This window comes from Sinocyclocheilus anshuiensis, unplaced genomic scaffold (assembly GCF_001515605.1).
Source record: "Sinocyclocheilus anshuiensis isolate Anshui unplaced genomic scaffold, SAMN03320099.WGS_v1.1 scaffold603, whole genome shotgun sequence".
In the NCBI taxonomy this organism is placed as follows: Eukaryota; Metazoa; Chordata; class Actinopteri; order Cypriniformes; family Cyprinidae; genus Sinocyclocheilus; species Sinocyclocheilus anshuiensis.
In genome coordinates, this window is record NW_015551055.1 from 773,049 (window position 1) to 791,956 (window position 18,908).

The window sequence follows — 18,908 nt, forward strand, 5'->3', positions numbered from 1 at the left end:
GGGCCCCTGGCGGCCCACCGGTGGCAAAGTCGGCGGCCCACCGGCAGACGCCTCATCGTTTTGCTCATCGCTGACAAGCCGCTGGTTTATAATTAGTTTGCTGGCGGTCCACGGTCGGTCCGTGGTTCATTATCAATTGGATTACTAACCAAAATATCCTTGCACACAATAATGGATCAAAAACAATGTACATTTATTTTCAGTGAACAAATTAATTATACACATTTATTTACAGTATCAGATGGTTTTATCCAATATGACTTTTAAATAGAAGCATTCTGTTCACATATTTGTACCTGTACAAAAGTTAACCACAAAATCAACCATGGTTTTACTACAATAACCAACCATTGTTTAACTATGATTGTTGTAGTAAATCCACAGTAACTACCATAACCATGGTCTTACTACAGCATAGTAGTAAACTATGTAACTACAAACTTTACCATGGTTTCAAAAACTATAGTTACCACAGTTTTACTCCAGCATTACTAACATATTACTATAGTATAACCATGATATCAAAACCTTAGTTTGGGGAAAAAAAACCTGATTACTACAGTCATGGTTACTAGTTTTACCATAGTAAAAACATGGTTAACTTTTGTAAGGGTACAGTGCTTTTCACAATCAAAGCAGCTTTAGAAAATGCATGTTTCAAGGTTACAATCAAAAAATATCCTTTAAACAGCCAGAGGTGACTGTGACCCACTGGGGAGCATCTTCTGGCAACAAATTAATGTCCATATGTCAATAACTCTAAGATAATACAAGTTGTGTTCAAAGTCATGTTCAGTTAAACAGACAAACATTAAAAGGTAAGTTTGGTGAATTTAAATCCACTTTATATTGTCACAAAGTCTGTAATATGTAAATGAACAATATTCGGATGATGCAAAACATTATTTGGCTCACAAATAAATGGGGATATCTCATGGAACTCAGAGAAAGATTAAACATTATTGGTTCACATATATTACCATCATAGTAACAATACAAAGCGGGTTGAAAATCACCAAACTTATGCTTTAAGGCAATGATTACAATACATAATATTTGTCAGGTTTGTATGTCCATCTATAGTTGCCATCATCTGAGTCTTCATGAGTGTTGGCATCATCTGAAGTCACCACAAGTGAGGCTGGAACCAAGCTGTAGTAATATTGGGATGGGCAACCTGAGCGATAGAAACAGGAAAACAAAAGGAGAAGGATTAGCATAGATGCTGTCAAACAAACAAAAAAAACAGTTAAACAATAACATTGTGAAATGATATTACAATTCAAGAGAACTTGTTTTTTTATTTTAATATGTTAAAATGTAATGTATTTCTGTGATCAAAGCTGAATTTTCAGCATCATTACTCCAGTCTTCAGTGTCATTAAAAAATCTAACAAAATAAGGAATGGATAGTGATCACACTTTATACAAACGTTTTGTAATTAATTGATATTTTATTCAATCTAATTCAATAAATGTTAATAAAACTTCAGAAGGGAACAGCGATTATGATGAAACACATAATAAACTAACAACAGAAGGGAACAGCAATTATGATGAAACACAATAAACTAACAACAGCAAAAACATTCAGTATCAAACAGTAGATGTAAAAAAGAGGAATACAAATTTAATAATTATAAACAATTTTAACTATATATTTACAAACTGTAATTATTTTATGCATTGCTGCACATGCAACAGATATCAGGAACATCTGTTAGGCTAAAATACAGTAAGATCAAACGCAATAATTTTCAAACAGTAAATTGAAGAAAAAGAGGAATAAAATAAATGAAATAACCATAAATAAATAGAATTGTAAATATTTACATACAAACAGTAATTATTTTACACATTGCTGCAAATGCAACAGACAATATTACAGTGTCTCTTGCACACTGGAAGTTTGCACTTCATGCAAAAGCTGCTGGTTTTCACATCCTTTGGCCAGCACATTTGGCACCTTTTTCTAGAGGGATGAGTCGTGGAGGGACCAGCTGCAGAAGGACCAGCCGTGGAGTAACCAGCTCCAAAGGGACCAGCTGCAGAAGGACCAGCCGTGGAGGAACCAGCTCCGAAGGGACCAGCCGTGGAGGCACCTGCAGTGGCGGAGCCAGCTCCGAAGAGACCAGCTGCAGAAGGACCAGCCATGGAGGCACCTGCCGTGGAGGAACCAGCTCCGAAGGGACCAGCCGTGGAGGCACCTGCCGTGGAGGAACCAGCTCCGAAGGGACCAGCTGCAGAAGGACCAGCCGTGGAGGGACCAGCTATTGAGGCACGAGCCGTGGAGGGACGTGTGTGTGTGTGTGTGCGCGCGAGAGAGAGAGCCTCTTTTGTATTTTTTTTTTGTATTTATTTCACATATTTTCAAAATTTGCTCCGTTCCAGTCTTACCAGTTCATTTCACTGTATATATGTGTATGCGCGTGTGGGTGTCTATTTTGCACTCTTGATATTCTAGAGTCACCCCTTGATTGCTGCACACTTTTTTCTGATCAGTGCCTGATTTGTAGTTTGTAACACCAAAAGACTTACTGAGTTTTCACATTTTTTCGTATTTCCCATTCATTTCCTATGTCGGCATGACCGTGAAGAAGTCAAGTGTGACTTTTTTTTTTTTTTTTTTACCCCTTAACATATCCGAATCATGTCCATGATTTTTTTTTGTGTTCATATTGCTAATGTGACAAAAGTCACCAAGTGTCATCTCATTCCGATGAAGCTAAGATTTTTAAAATTTCTAAATATAAATTTAGGGCCAGAGGGTTAATGAGCTTTCTCAGCATAACGTTACCCGTCTTTCCTATCTCTGTCAGCAGCTTCCTTCAGAAATGTAGATATCTTGGAGCTTCTCTTCTGTTGTAGAAAGGTTACTCCTGAAACCACAGAACAATTTTTTATCAATAATTGTTTAACTTTGCCATGAAAGATCAAATCACATTTGAACTAGATTCAGTTAATTCACACTCCTTTAAGTGACGTCACCGATTAACAGTACAGCTCATATTTTTAGGCTAAATAAATTAGGCTAATTCCAATAACTCATTGACAAAACATTTACAAAGCTATCAAAACCTCCCGTCTACATATAAAGACGTAATTAAAAGTCAAAACTTTCATAAATAAGAGCTCAATGTACAAAGTTAGCATGCCTCGTCTGAAATCAGTTGAGATGCTAACGGAAACACTAAACCATTTTTATGAAGTAAGTATCCAACAGAAGCGTGTCAATCACAAGTAAGAAAAGTGTCAGGAACAGTTTTATGTAATAGTTGTGTGATTTTTGGGACTAAACTCACCTGAAAATAGTGAAAACGGTGAAAACAGCAGCGAGAGACATGTCAGCAGGGTTGCGTTCAGCTTCGACAAAAACGGCAAAACGTTTTTCTAACGGAAATGGTGGAACACACTGTTCTGATGACGCAAGAGTTGCAACTATGGCAGCTGAGAAGGCCATTCTCCATTCTAAGAAGCCTGATGAAATCGTTATAAATACGTGTTTAATACTGCAAAATACGCTCAATGTTACAGTCACTGCCCTTGCCCTTCAGAATAAAAGAGAACATCCCAATCGAGTGAAGGGATTTGTGGAAACTGTGGTTCCTAATTATTGTGATCCAACATTTGCCTCGCATTTCAGGATGAAAAGACAAACATTTCAGGTGAAGGATAATCCACTTCTTGGACGTGTTGCAGCTTATCAGCGGGAGTGTAGCGCCCCGTTTCCATGGTAACTCCCTCCGCTGCAGGGTTTGAATCTCAGACTGTATGGTTTGAATGCGACTCAGCGAGCTCCCATTAAAACACATCACAGTCACGCAGCATTTACATAAATAAACACATAGAAGTTGAACGTAAACTAAAAAAAATATTATTACATTTTGAATTTTAATAGTTTTGTAGTTCTATGACCCCTTCATACATAGGTGTGAACTGCAACCCGCACGTGATAGTAGGACAAAGTGGCACTTTTATTTTTGTTTTATTTTTTTATATTTTTATTTTTATAAGATTTTGTATTGTTGTTTTTACGAACATTCAAAAAATTTATTTCATTTAAAAGCGTGCTTTTTATACTAAACTTTTGCTAATAATTATAACTCTCACTTTTATTCAGTGGAGCAGTGGCACTGTAAAACATAAATGTAAAACATATTTATAAAACAAAGATGCCACAAGAGCTCAGTAGAAACCTTTTTTACAGTCTATGGTAGAAACACGGACCCTCTGCTTGCCACTGGTGTACCGACGGAGGCCCAGCCGCGGCAAACCGCTGGTGGCGTGCTACCCAAAAAACGCCAGCAGACCGACAGCAGTTTTTAGAATGGTCGGCTTGCCGACGGTGGTCCGACCGTGTTAAGCCGCTGAATTTAAGCCGCTGAATTTGAGCCGCCCAAAAAACGCTGGCGGACCGCCAGGTCATTGTTTGCTGGGATATTTTTTGTATACTGGTGTGATGATCCATGTCTTAACTTACCCCGTTCAACATTCTCCATGTTGTCTGCTTGTGAATTGTCTGCTGCCTGCTGTCTGTCACAGCTCAGTTTCAGGGTCTTGGAACTACCCAAAAAACGCCAGCAGACCGACAGCAGTTTTTAGAATGGTCGGCTTGCCGACGGTGTGCCGACGGTGGTCCGACCGTGTTAAGCCGCTGAATTTAAGCCGCTGAATTTGAGCCGCCCAAAAAACGCTGGCGGACCGCCAGGTCATTGTTTGCTGGATATGAGGGTGGCCTTGAGATGAGACTATATATATATATGTATATATATATATATATATATATATATATATTACAGCCTTATCAGACTAATTAAGGGAATCTTTGTGTTTTCAATGGGATCTTGTGTAATTTATCTGTCTTTGGGTAAAGATCATAGACGGTATGACGCTTTGGAAGATTAAACAGTTTAATTGACGACCACACGATGGCAGCAGTCCCTCACTACAGGAGATTCAAAACAACAGTATAGATATATATCGCTAGTGGAAAATGAAACAGTTTTTGGAAATACATAACGCTCGTTCAATATTATTTTGGTGAAGTCGGTAAGACATCAGGAGCCTTGGTTTATGTATTCTAAAGTGTGTACAGACCACTATCCGTATTTTCAAAACAATTTTCTGAAGGATAAATACAACCAGACCGATTTGTTCATCTTTGTCTTTTCTATTTGTGTTTCTCTAGGATGCTTCTGCATTTGGGAGGCTGCAGGGGGGAGATGGGCATTCTGCTCATCAGGAGAGTGGGTTTGTTTTGTCGTTCTGCCCACTTGTCTCCCCAAAGCCTGGAGTATCGACCGATCAAAAAGGTCATGGTGGCAAACAGAGGTAAAACTTGTAATCCCGAGATTAAATATTTTGCAAACAGTGAAAAGACCGTAGAAAGGGAGTCTGATCCATGGATTAGTGCTCTGAAAATCTAAATACACACAGGCCCAGGAGTGCTGCATTTTAAATTAATTTTCAGCATAATCTGAAAATGATTTACTTGTTATTATTTACCCACCCTCTTGTTATTTACTCATCTGATCCTTGTGTTGTTATTTATTCACCCAACTTGTCATTTCAAATCTTCATGCTTATGGCCTCATACGATGCAGGGTTTTTCAAACTTTTTGATGCCATGTAGGCTACCCCAAATCTCATTTTTATATATTTGTTTTTCCTTTAATTTTTATGGTGCTTTTTGTTGTCATTGTTCTGTCCTAAGAGGTACTGACAGATGTGGGCTCATTTCGGGGTGAACTACCACTACCATCCACTAACCACAGTATATATTTCACAAATTTGACTTAATTTTTTTCTTGTTTTAAAATTGTTTCTCTTTCTCCCATCAGGTGAAATAGCCATCCGGGTGTTTCGGGCATGCACAGAGCTTGGGATCCGTACAGTGGCTGTATATTCAGAGCAGGACACGGGGCAGATGCACAGACAGAAGGCAGATGAGGCTTACCTCATTGGCAGAGGCCTGTCCCCTGTTGCAGCCTATCTCCATATCCCTGACATAATCAAAGTGGCTAAGGTTAGGCTGTTATATATCTATCCGTCAGACTGTGATTCACCTTATCTGTCACTCTCTGAATGATGGCCTGTCTGCATTGTGCACTAAACGCATCTCTTCCAGTGCTTAGTATTCACATCAGCACTTCACTATATGGTGCTCAGATAGATCCATTCCTGTTTTTTTGTGCCAGCCAGATTCAGATCCTTTGGCGAACTCTCTCATTATGCTATAGGCAGCTCATCTCTCAAACCAGCAGCTTAGCCACCACAACAATGCACTAATAATGCATAAACACAAAGCATAACACACACACAACACCACACCATATTAAAACCGAACAAGCAGCCAATATCATCGTCTCTAACCTCAGCAGACGGTCTCAGAATAATTAGTCTTTCTCCAATGCAATTACCATGTTGCACGCAGTCAGCCAAAGGAGAGAGAGAGGCCTTTCAAATTCTCTCTGATTGGGATTTTAATGAAACTAGTATTTTCCAGCATCAGAATAATTAGGCCTGACTGCTGTGCCACATACACATCCCTGACTAATGTTTTATTTTTTTCATTCTGCTCTCTTTTCTCTCTCTCTGTCTTTCTATCTCTCATCCCTTCTGTATTTCTCTGCCTGTGCTTTTCTCCCTCTCAGGAAAATAATGTGGATGCAATCCACCCTGGTTATGGCTTTTTATCAGAGCGCGCAGACTTTGCCCAAGCCTGTGTTGACGCCGGGGTAAGATTCATTGGTCCTTCCCCAGAGGTTGTGTGCAAGATGGGGGATAAAGTGGAAGCCCGTGCCCTGGCCATAAAAGCAGGTACCAAATTTACTCCTGAGATTCCTTTCTACATAGGGGTGGGATAAATAGTATCAGGGCAACCTTAGCACCAGGGTACTTGCAATATAATAATGAATTTCTATATTTATATAATTATGATTAAGTGTTGCAGTTGATTTCACCTGAAGCTTTTAGAGAATGGCGGTGTAGAATAAAACAACCAAGAAGTGATATATTTATGCAAGAAAACTATTAAAATTAAAATTTAATTAATTAAAATTAAAATTAATTATTAATAGTAATTATTATCAATGACTCACTCATAAACACTTATTTCCTGAATAAATCAGTGTTTTGTCAATCAGTGAATGAATTGGTTAAATAAATACATGTGAATCAGTGAATCAATAGGACAGTCTTATCATGTCGTCACCTATACTGGCTTAACAATGTAACTGGCAGAAAGAGTCACTGAAAAATCACTGCTACTAATCCATCTACAGAGTTGTGACAGCAGTTTTTGACCAGAAGTCTCAGGTAGGAAGTTAAGGCACAGCTTATAGACTCTTGGACTTTTGGTTAGGGTTAGTGGTGGATTGAGATTAGGCATTCCTCAGCTCTACCAAACTGCTGTCACGTATGGTTTTGCAGCTGGATATACAGTATCTGACTGACTGACAGTCTGTCTGGAATGCGCAAACGCAAACAAGTGGATACAAACAGTGAAAAATGACTAAATTTGCCACTCAGCAAATCAAATTAAATCAAACCAGGCAATATAATGAGAACATTTGTTAAGGGTAAGAGCCTTTCATGACACTATTACTACATTTACGCTGTAAGGTGTAAATCACGGATCCAATCTTTTGACAAATCTCCTTTTTTGCCCCATCTGTTACTTTCACTTCACATACTTCAGACATAACCAGCTGTGTTTACATGAACACCTGTCAAGGCTGTCATTCAGCACGATATAAGCTTGTTAGGTGTTTCTAGTAGGCCTAGTAGTCCTCAAGTGTTTAACCCGACCACTCTAAAGAACATGTCGTTATTTTACATGTCCTTGTTCTTGAAAAATCAATAAAACTTCTAGAAAATGTAATTAATTATTCAATGGAGAACAGGCTGCCTTGATAATTCACACATAGCAATTATGTGTATTGTTTTCATTACCTTTATAAAGTGAATATTTCTGTGTGTGGTCATTAGAAATAAAATATGGCATATTTCTCTTTGGGAAATATGGGAGATGCTTCCTCTTAAAATGTATAATGCTGCATTTCGCTAATTCACAATTATTTAAAGAAAAGAATAATTGCTCTTCATGTCCTTCACTTCATGATAAAATGTGAAAAGAGCTTTGAGTGTATAACAAAACCTGTATGAGTCAGTGATTTGCTGTTTGTATATTGATGTACAGTATGCTAATTTCTGCAAAATTTTGTGCTTTGACAAAACAGCTTCAAGTTGGTTTGCTGGTTTTTCCTGGTTTAATCTGGTCTACTTGATCCCCTGCCTGTCCAGGCTGATATAGCTCCCAGCCTAACCACAGACAAGTGCTAAGGACCCTATGATTTCCGCGATGTGGAAAACGCGGACGGAATCCAGTCATAAAAACTACCGTCATATAATATACACACAGAAATGTAAAGGTATTCATGGCAACCTATCAAAATAAAAGTTAATTAACTTTAAGACATTGTGCCAGAAATATATTACCATTAAACAGTAGAATGTACGTAATACTACAATTACTACTAAAAATATTAACACTTTTTTTAATGAATAATCACTGAATATTTCTTCCATGTTTAAATGTTAATAGTAAATCCCCATTGTTTGCAAAAAAATAAAGTTTGTTTAATTTTCATTAATTGAAAAATAAATGAATGTTTTATGCCTTCATTTGATAACCAGAAAAAATACAGAAAACACCACATAATTTCTGAGAGAGTGAGAGAAAAAAACATTTCATAAGGCCATTAAAAGAATAAATTTGAATAAATTAAGTTGTTTTTAGGCATTCAAATAATTAGACATGCTAAAACACAGAATTTGGTAACAACAGAATTTGGTAACTTTTAATAAATTGATGTTAAATTGCTTTTTGATTAATACAATTTAATTTAACCATTAAAAAGGAGTCCAGAAAAAATATATGGTAAAAAACTGAATCTAGAAAAAAAAAAAAAAAAAAAAAAACGGAATTTGGGCAAAAATAAAACGGATTTCATAGGGCCCTAGGACCCCTGAGAAACAGTTAAACACATTGCATCATGTCTACACTGGACGCAACAAAGCGACCGTTCCAAATGCATTTGTCCTTTGTGTCAGAAGTAGTGCGAGCACTTGGAGTATGTCAGAAATAGAATGGGCATCAGTTTACTAACTATGCTTCTTGGTTTCCTACTGTTGAGATGCTTCTGCTCAGCGCTTGTGCTTTGCTATCTTTTCTTTGGAATTTCTCTTTAATTTCCTGTTCAGCAGAGAACAAGTAGTGTTCTCTATATTGGCTTTCCTTATCAAACACTGTTTCTACACTGCCGATCACACTGCACTGATCTTTTTAAATCCTCTTTTTATTTTAAGTCCCTTATATTCATTTTAATGAATCTTATTTTATTCTAACTAATTTATTCTTTTTACCTCTTTTATTGTATATATATATTTTTAATTTTTATATTTCTAATGACACTTTTTATGATTATTTTTTTTTAATAATTTTTAAAGCACTTTGAATTATCACTGTGTATTAAATATGCTATATAATTAAACTTGCCTGCCTTGCATTGCCTTTGCTTACTGTCAGGAATTGTCATGTCGCGTTGCACCGCATCCAGTGTAGACAATATCACTGATTATAATGGGTTTTATTGTCTTTTGTCGCGTTGTGCCACTCATGCCGCTCATGCTGTTAGGGTAGATATTCAGGTGTGTGTGTGTGTGTGTGTGTGAAGGTGTTCCAGTTGTTCCCGGAACAGACGCACCCATCTCATCTCTTCAAGAGGCTCAGGAGTTTGCCAAAACATATGGCTTTCCCATCATCTTTAAAGCTGCATATGGAGGAGGAGGCCGTGGGATGAGGGTGGTCCGAGATTATGAGGTCTGTGTATCTTCTGGCCCATGAAGGCATAAAAAATTAAATGACCATAGAATCAGAAATCCATCATATGTCACTGTGATAATAACAGGGCAGCCATCTAAATATACAGAGCGCCACAGCGTTTACACTTATCACTTATAGCTGCCTCTACAAATTAAACTGAAATAGGAGAAAGTATTTTAAAATCGAAAAGTTGCACACATCACTTTTTCACTCGAGGGCTCAGGAACATTCTTGCTAGACCCAAAAAATCACCCTTTTCCTGTAAATAAAAAAATATTATCTTACATTGTGTTCTGACAGTATCTGACAGTAGTGCCCTTCTCCCCTTAAACATAATTGTGATGTGTTTTAAGGCTAGCCCACTAAACTATGCCGATTACGACTGTTAATGGGCCTCATTTTCTGCAGATGTGTATACACTATATACTGTTTATGTCAGTATATACTGCCTATTTTACGACTGCATTCAATTGTGTTACGGTACGATAGATGCTAATTGTCCTCTACTTTACATGTGGACATGCACATGTGACAATTACTACTCCAGTGCAATACTAAATCACATTGACATTGCTTGCTCTACATAGTCCATTTGCTGTATTTATTGCCTGTATTTATTGTCACTTGTGAAAAGTGTTTAGTGTTTATTGCCTCTTTCTACCAGGCTCTGTGAGACAAGTGAACAAGCACTGTCTTGTAAAGAGTGTTAAATAGTGTTTCTGAATGGCTTCTGAAGAGACTTCATTTCATGTCTTCAACTACTTCACAGAAGAGAAATGAAAGCATACCAAATTCAACCTTTCATGAAAACAATTGACTGATCACCAAATGACATTAGTGAATGTGTGGCCTTTGTTCCACTAATAGAAATCATTGCCATTTTATTCTCTACTGTTCTGGATTTGCTTTCAGTTTATCAGACACACTCAAACCCTTTGGATTATTTCAATTTAAAACAATGGAAGGCTTATATTATATTATATTATATTATTAGATTATAATAAAAAATAAAAATAAATAAGCAGCACAACAGTTTTCAAATTTGACAATCATATAAATGTTTCTTGAGCACCAAATCAGCATCATATGGAGCTTTTCCACTGCATGGTACGGCTCGGTACGGTTCACTTTTTGGGGGTTTTCCACTGGGTACAGTACCTGGTACCTGGTACTTTTTTTAGTACCACTTCGGTTGGGGTTCCAAGTGAACTGTACCGTTACCAAAACGTGACGTGTAAACTCTGCTGATCATGGATTGGCCGGAGAGAATCGTCACTACCTGCGTCACTGAACTTGCGACACAAACACAAAAGAACCGCTAGATTTAAATCAGCACAGCCAGCGAAGGATCGAACTGTTTTGAACAAGCGCACCTTTTTTTAACAACCAAAAAGTTTTGTTGTCTGTTGCGGAAGAACAGACATTCCTCTCGTTGATAGCAGAGGAGCGGATCCAGCGAGAGCTTGATGGGGCGACGCGGAATGAAAAAGGATTTTTTTAGGAGTCGTGGTAGTAGAGGCGGTGCAACTATAACGACATGTGAATAATCCCGCCCACTCTAAAGCGGTACTGAACTGCAGTGGAAACGCAAACCGTGCAGAGCCGAACCGTGCCATACTGAGCCGTACCGAGCCGAGTCGTACCACGCAGTGGAAAAGCGCCATTAGAATGATTTGGAGTAAAGGCTGCTGAAAATTCAGTTATTCCATCATAGGACTAAATTACATTTTAAAATATATTAAAGTAGAAAATAGTTAATATACATTTTTATAATATTTCATAATATTACTGTTGTTACTGTATTTTATCAGGTATTTAATTGTTATATTTCATTCCTGTTTTTACTGTGTTTTTTTTAAATAAAATTAGGATAAGAAATTTTTTCTTATTTACTTTTTTATTCACTTACTGACTGCACACTTTTTAACAGTAGTGTAAATACAACAAGTATTTTGGCCTTTTTATTATTGTAATATTGAATTTTGTGACTGATTTACAGGAATTAGAGGAGAACTATCAGAGAGCATACTCAGAGGCTTTGGCGGCATTTGGTAATGGTGCTCTGTTTGTTGAGAAGTTCATCGAGAAACCACGCCACATTGAAGTACAAATTCTTGGTGAGTATATTAATCCATGTATTTTGTGTTTGTGTATGTTTGCATTTTACAAAAGAAACAGAGAGAGATAATATAAGAATTTGTCTGCTAGTCCCTAGACTGCGTGCACATATTTGTTTACTATGCTTACTATGATCTATTAGCTTCTCTCTGGTGTATTTGAGCCATTATAGCTGAGTATTTTGGCTCATTAGACGTGATTTGCTCATCTGGAACAGAGCTCATAGTCGATAACATACAGCTGGAATTGAATTGGGCTTGTTAACAGAGAATGGCTCTGTGTGTGTCCAGGGAACACCAACCACATGCTTTCTTTCTCTCTCTCACTTTCTCTCATTCTCAAATAAACAGATTTTTATGACTGTCTTCTTGTCCTACACTGTGAATCTAATACCAAAGCTATGTTGACAAAAATCTGAGATACAAAAGAATTCATTTAAATTCAAAGGAGAGTATCAACATAATCCAGCATTTTCATTAGAAGAGGACTGTTTTAACAACAATTTTAAAGCAATTGTATTATCTTGCTTTCATTTTCTGTAACCGGATGAAATGTTTTAGTGATAATACAAAGAATATCAGAGATTTTGTCAAATGCATGGCTAATTCTTGCTCATGATTTTGTTGTTTTCCCACAAAAAAGTTGTCACTTTCTTGTTTTTTTGTAAATAAAGGGAGATTACAAAAGACTAACAGGATTAAAGTGCAGTTGAGGACACAGTAAAGACCTACAATATGAAATGACTGCCAATTAAAGCAATATTCATGAGAAAACATTGGTTAGACAAAGGAAATAAGAAACACCTGAAAAAGATCAAAATAAATGTCCAGTGTTTCATGTGACATGACAATAATGGCAACATCTGCTCAAAGCAAAGTAGTAAATTGATTAAAAAATTCATCCTTAGTTCAATTATTTGTGATAAAACGAATGTAATTTTTATCTTTAAAACTTGCTTATATAATAAAAAGAAAATATTTTATTCAGTATATTGAGACGGGACATGGAAATGTTCTGCATTGTGGGAGTAACCCAGTCAGGCAAACTTAAACCTCTCTCCTCGCATCTCTCTCTGTCCTTTCTGATCAATATTATTCTTCTCACTTTCACTCACAGGTGATAAATATGGAAATGTAATTCATCTGTATGAGAGGGATTGCTCTATCCAGAGAAGACATCAGAAAGTGGTAGAGATCGCTCCTGCTGCCCAGCTCGACCTTCACCTCAGAGACAGACTGACCTCAGACTCGGTCAACCTGGCAAAACAGGTACAGAACAGACACACATGTGAATAATTGACATGTGTACAACCTGCAACCACAGCTTACACATAGATTTCTCTTAGCAGCATACTTGGCATGCCCTTCCTGAGTTTTCCTCTAGACAGTGTGAGTCAATCAACTCAAGGTTATAATATCTTCTCTCACTTCATTATGCCTGGTCACATGCACGCACACACACACACACACGCACAAGCACATGCACGCACATTAAGAAAAAAAGGGAAGCTACTTGTAAACTATTGTTTATAACAGGAATTACGGGACCTTATCCAAATATAAAAGAAACTAAATAATGAATTAATTGTATGAACAAAAATTCATATACACTACCATTCAAAGGTTTGGAGTAAAAATCTTGGATAAGGTTTTTTGTTTTGTTTTGTTTCTGAATGTTTCTGAAAGAAATCTCATATGCTCGCCAAGGCTGCATTTATTTGATCAAAAATATAGTAAAATAGTTATATTCAGAAATATTGTGAAAAAGTTCAATATTGGAAAGTCATGGTGTCACACCCTAATCAGCTAATTACTAATTACTAATTATTGTCAAGAGGAAGATGAGAGACACCAGACCCAACAATGCAGATGACCTGAAGGCCGCTATCAATTCTCTTGACTCTTTTGCTATATGTGTGTATTGAATGATTAACATATGTTAGTTCTCAGTGCTGGTCTGTCAAAAGATCTAGTCACAGAGGAATGTGTTTTATTTATTGATGTATTAAGCAGAGGCTGATAAATGGAGATTGAAGCGATCAATGAATTATTGGTAGTAAACTCCCAGTGATGTCTGTCATTATGGAGATATGTGTTGCACCGCCTACATAATTTCTCTCTTACTCTTTCTCTGTATCTGTCACGCTGTCTTCTTTTTCTTTCTATGTAAGTATAGAAGTAGACAGTTCTATAGAAGTAGAAAGTAACAAACTTGCAATCACATCATTTACTGCATGGCACAAGCTGATTGATTCTGCTGATATATATATATATATATACAGTGGGTACAGAAAGTATTCAGACCCCCTTAAATTTTTCACTCTTTGTTATATTGCAGCCATTATGTATATATATATATATATATATATAAATAAATATGCAGTATGTGTGTGTGTAGTGTATGTACAGTATGTATGTTGTGTGTGTATATATATACATACATACAGTATATTCAAGTCGTCACCTTTATTTATATAGCATTTTATACAATACAGATTGTGTCAAAGCAGCTTTGCAGTGTTAAGCAGGAAAATAGTGTCAATAATGCAAACAATTCAATTCTGCTGTAAAGCAGCTTTAAAAAGAGGACAATAGTAAAAGTCAACTTTTCAGTTAAAGGTAGTTCATTGTTGATTCAGTGATGTCATCGTCCAGCTCAGTTCAATTCTCTTCCATTAGTGTCTGTGCAATCAAGTCGATAGTATTGTCAAAAATTAAGTGTCCCCAACTTAGCAAGCCAAAGGCAACAGTGGCAAGGAACCAAAACTCCCATCGTGCCAGAAATGGAGAAAAAAACCTTGGGAGAAACCAGGCTCAGTCGGGCTCATTTTTCCTCTGGCAAGAAAAAACCAGCATGGTGTGGTTTAATTCCAGGCTGCAACACAAGTCAGACTGTGGCAGAAAAAAACAGCATGGTGTGGTTTAATTCCAGGCTGCAACACAAGTCAGACTGTGCAGAGGACTCGTCTAGTTCTCGTGATCTTGTGCCAACAACTGTCTAGTTGACGAGGTCTTCACAGGGGATCTGTCCCTAGGGCTTATCTAGTTGATGTGGTCTCGCTGACATTCAGGGCTGTAGAGGTCGTCTCTAGGTGCTGATCCACCATCTGGTCTGGATACAGACTGGATCTGGGTGGCTACGGTGACCTCGGAATAATAATGAAACAGACTAATATTAGTGTAGATGCCATTCTTCTTACAATGTAACAAGTACATCTGGTGTTATGGTAAGTGTTCCTGATTCCGGTTGACCTAATTAATGCAGCCTAACAATCCTTTAACGGATTTGAATTATAGAAAAGTGATAATGTGCTATGTGTATGCCAGGTTAAACAAATGGGCCTTTAATCTAGATTTAAACTGACAGAGTGTGTCTGCCTCCCTAATAATGTTAGGAAGGCTGTTCCAGAGTTTGTGCGCTAAATAGGAAAAGGATCCAGCGCCCGTAGTTGATTTTGATATTCAAGATATTATCAAATGGCCAGAGTTTTGAGATCGCAGAGGACGTGAATTACTATAATAGGGCTGGGCAATGTAGCTAAAAAAATGATCATGATATAATGTTTCATATCGTTTGGTATCGATCATTTTTTAAAAATTTTTATAACCTTTCTTAAACAGAGAGCAGTAGAATTTTTTTTTTTATTCAACCACTGTATTTTTTATTTACCCAATTTATTAAGACAAACAACAACGTATTTTAGTCTTAACAAACAAAATAATAAACAAAACAAAATAACAAAATAAAATGCAAACAAATATCTCTTTTCTTATATTTTATATGCAGATTAAATAAGTGTTAAGGAAACATTTGGCCTGTCTCCTGAGGCCACAGGAGGGCGCAATGAGCAAAATATAGCACCTCATTAAATTGTTTATTCAATGCAATGAAATAACGACTGTCTATAAAAAGTGCATACCGTCTAAACTAATATTTATAAATCAAATATAATTTTGTATATTGAATAAACAATAGTGAATAAAACAGCATCATGTATTTATGCATAGCTTAATACTAATAGCCAAAGTGCCGATCACATGATTGCATGTAAAAACATATGAGACGCAGTGGAATGGAATAGAACCCTCACAAATTCTCGAGACATGTTTTCTAAAAGTTGAACCTCTTTTAACTTTACATGGCTAATTGAATAAACAATAGTGAATAAAACAGCATCATGTATTTATGCATAGCTTAATACTAATAGCCAAAGCGCCGATCACATGATTGCATGTAAAAACATATGAGACGCAGTGGAATGGAATAGAACCCTCACAAATTCTCGAGACATGTTTTCTAAAAGTTGAACCTCTTTTAACTTTACATGGCTTTCTATTCATCTCTTGTGCGAGACGCGAGTGCAACAATCATAGATGTGGGTCTCAAGAACGTGCCGAATATGCGTTCTGTGTGAATGGCTTGGTTTCGGTTTGAACCTAAACAATATCTTCTCCGCATTGAGCTTCTATACTATAATGCGATTAGAGCTCGCTCAAGTACTGAGGAGCTAAACCATTCAGGGCTTTATAAGTAATTAGCAAGATTTTAAAATGTATATGATTTTTAATAGGGAGCCAGTGCTGTGTTGACAGAACTGGGCTAACATGGTCATACTTCCTGGTTCTAGTAATAACTCTAGCTGCTGCATTTTGGACCAGCTGGAGTTTGTTTATTAAGCACGCAGAGCAACCAACCAATAAAGCATTACAATAATCTAACCTTGAAGTCATGAAGTCATGAATTAACGTTTCTGCATTTGACATTGAGAGCATAGGTGGTAATTTAGATACTGTATATTTTTAAGATGAAAAAATGTGGTTTTACAAATGAAAGCTAACACCATGTTTCCTGATGATATCTCCCAGGGGTAGCATTTACAGGGTAACAAGTAACGGTCCTAGTACTGAGCCTTGTGGTACTCCATACTGTACTGTGAGCAATATGATACCTCTTCATTCACTGCTACTAATTGATGACGGTCAGTTAAGTACAATTTGAACCATGCCAATGCAATTCTAATGCCAACATAAATTTCTAGTCTATTCAAAAATATGTTGTGGTCAATGCAGTTAAATGCAGCACTAAGATCCAGTAGCTCTAATACAGTAGAGAGATACAATCGAATGATTAGAGCAGGTCATTTGTAAGTCTGATGAGAGCAGTATCAGTGCTATAATACGGTCTAAATCTTGACTTGAAATCCTCACAGATACCATTTTTCTCGTGAGGATAATGCCTTTTCTAGTATCTCTGGCAGAAAAGGGAGATTTGAGATAAGTCTGTAATTAACTAATTTTCTAGGATCAAGTTGTGGTTTTTTAATGAGATACAGAGAGAGAGTTAGAAATATTTTACATAAATAGATAAATATGTTTGGATAGATAATAGAAATATATGGATGACCAAAACCGCAAAATGTTTGTTGAATACAATTGTAACCCCATGCAGATGTTACAAAATAAGGACAAAAATGTTGAAATGACCACAGCTTCTTCATTTGAACTGAATACTATGTAGCAACATACTGTATTGCCACATGACATTTGAGATGGCGTGGATGAAAATGAGAAAAATGACAGAGCTAAGAATAGAGATATTTTGGCTAATGCAGTGGGACACTCTAGCTGAGTTTTTTTAAGACAGAACATTCTAGTGGAAAATCAGTAGTCTGACATTGGAAGGGCTTTTGAGGAAGGGAAAAAATAATAAAGAGTAGAGGGAAACCCCCCTGGTGCATGCTGGGAAAGTGTTTGTATTTGTAGAGATTAATCTGTGTTGATCTGCCTGTTCTGTTTCTATCGCCCTAGACCAACCCTACACCTAAACCTACCCCTCACAGAAAACTTTCTGCATTTTTACCATTTAAAAAAAAACTTTGTTTACTTTATTTTTATATCAGTTTTACAAATGAGGACGTCTCCAAAGGGAGGTTTTTGGAGATTTTGTCAGGTTTAGCTCACTTTTGGGTACAAATTTGTCCCCAAAATATGGTTAAGTAGGTACACACACACACACACACACACACACACACACACTTTTAGATATTTCCTCTGACCTTAGAGTTAGTGACAGAAGAATTCCGGATTTGGAGAGATGGACTCGCCACCCAGTGATTACAAGGTGTGTGCGTGAGCACCGTTACCAATTCCCACCTGTTGATAAACCACATGCTGTCAGTTTTGATAAGTCACTTGCCCCTGTAGGAGTCAAATTTGTATGTATCATCCTTTGAAATTATATTAGTGATATTGGCAGCAACAGAGAAAAGGTGAAGAGAGAGAGAGGGAAAGAGAGACCATCCAGGCAAGAGAGAGAGAGCAATATATGACAGATAAAGATGGAGAGAAAGGATAAATCAATAGTGGGCAGGTGCAGCAGACAGGATAGGTTTACTGTTCTATTTTATGGCTTGATGAAACCTGGCAAGCTGTTGCATGTCTGCAGTCCCTATTGTTTTCTTGTAGAAGCTGCCTGCAATATAGGTACATTTACAACAGGTGGCGGTATTTCATTACAACTCATTTTAAGCTTGTAAGTGTTCCTTTGGATTGTTAAGAAAACTATCCACCTTAAATGACCCTGTAATTACTTTTTGTGCTTGTATTCTCCATAGCAAAGTAAGGAAGATCTAATTTATACAGCGAGCTAACAACACAAGCTAATTAAATGTGTAGTGCGCCTACTGAAAGCTTTCTACAATTAAGATTTCACTGTTTTCATTCATTATCTGTGCAAGGTTCTAGACCTGTGTTAGCCTCTGATTGTTTCAAATTACAGAGCCAACTTTTATCTCAGCTGTTGTTGGATTACAGTACAAGAACTGCTTGTTTTTCACTGCAAAAAATGGCTTATCTTACTTAGTATTTTTGTCTTGTTTCTAGTCAAAATATCTAAAATAAATAAA

General features: G+C 37.0%; 1 protein-coding gene across 1 annotated transcript in view; it reads left to right on the forward strand.

Annotated features, from left to right (window-relative positions):
* Window positions 1–18,908, forward strand: part of LOC107661964 (pyruvate carboxylase, mitochondrial-like) — a 211,738-nt gene that overhangs the window by 4,019 nt on the left and 188,811 nt on the right. The window contains exons 2-7 of the mRNA XM_016451788.1: window positions 5,189–5,331; window positions 5,841–6,025; window positions 6,654–6,819; window positions 9,738–9,883; window positions 11,886–12,003; window positions 13,121–13,272. Of these exons, the coding sequence (XP_016307274.1) occupies window positions 5,190–5,331; window positions 5,841–6,025; window positions 6,654–6,819; window positions 9,738–9,883; window positions 11,886–12,003; window positions 13,121–13,272 (909 nt within the window). The 5' untranslated portion in view covers window position 5,189. The remainder of the gene's footprint in view (window positions 1–5,188; window positions 5,332–5,840; window positions 6,026–6,653; window positions 6,820–9,737; window positions 9,884–11,885; window positions 12,004–13,120; window positions 13,273–18,908) is intronic.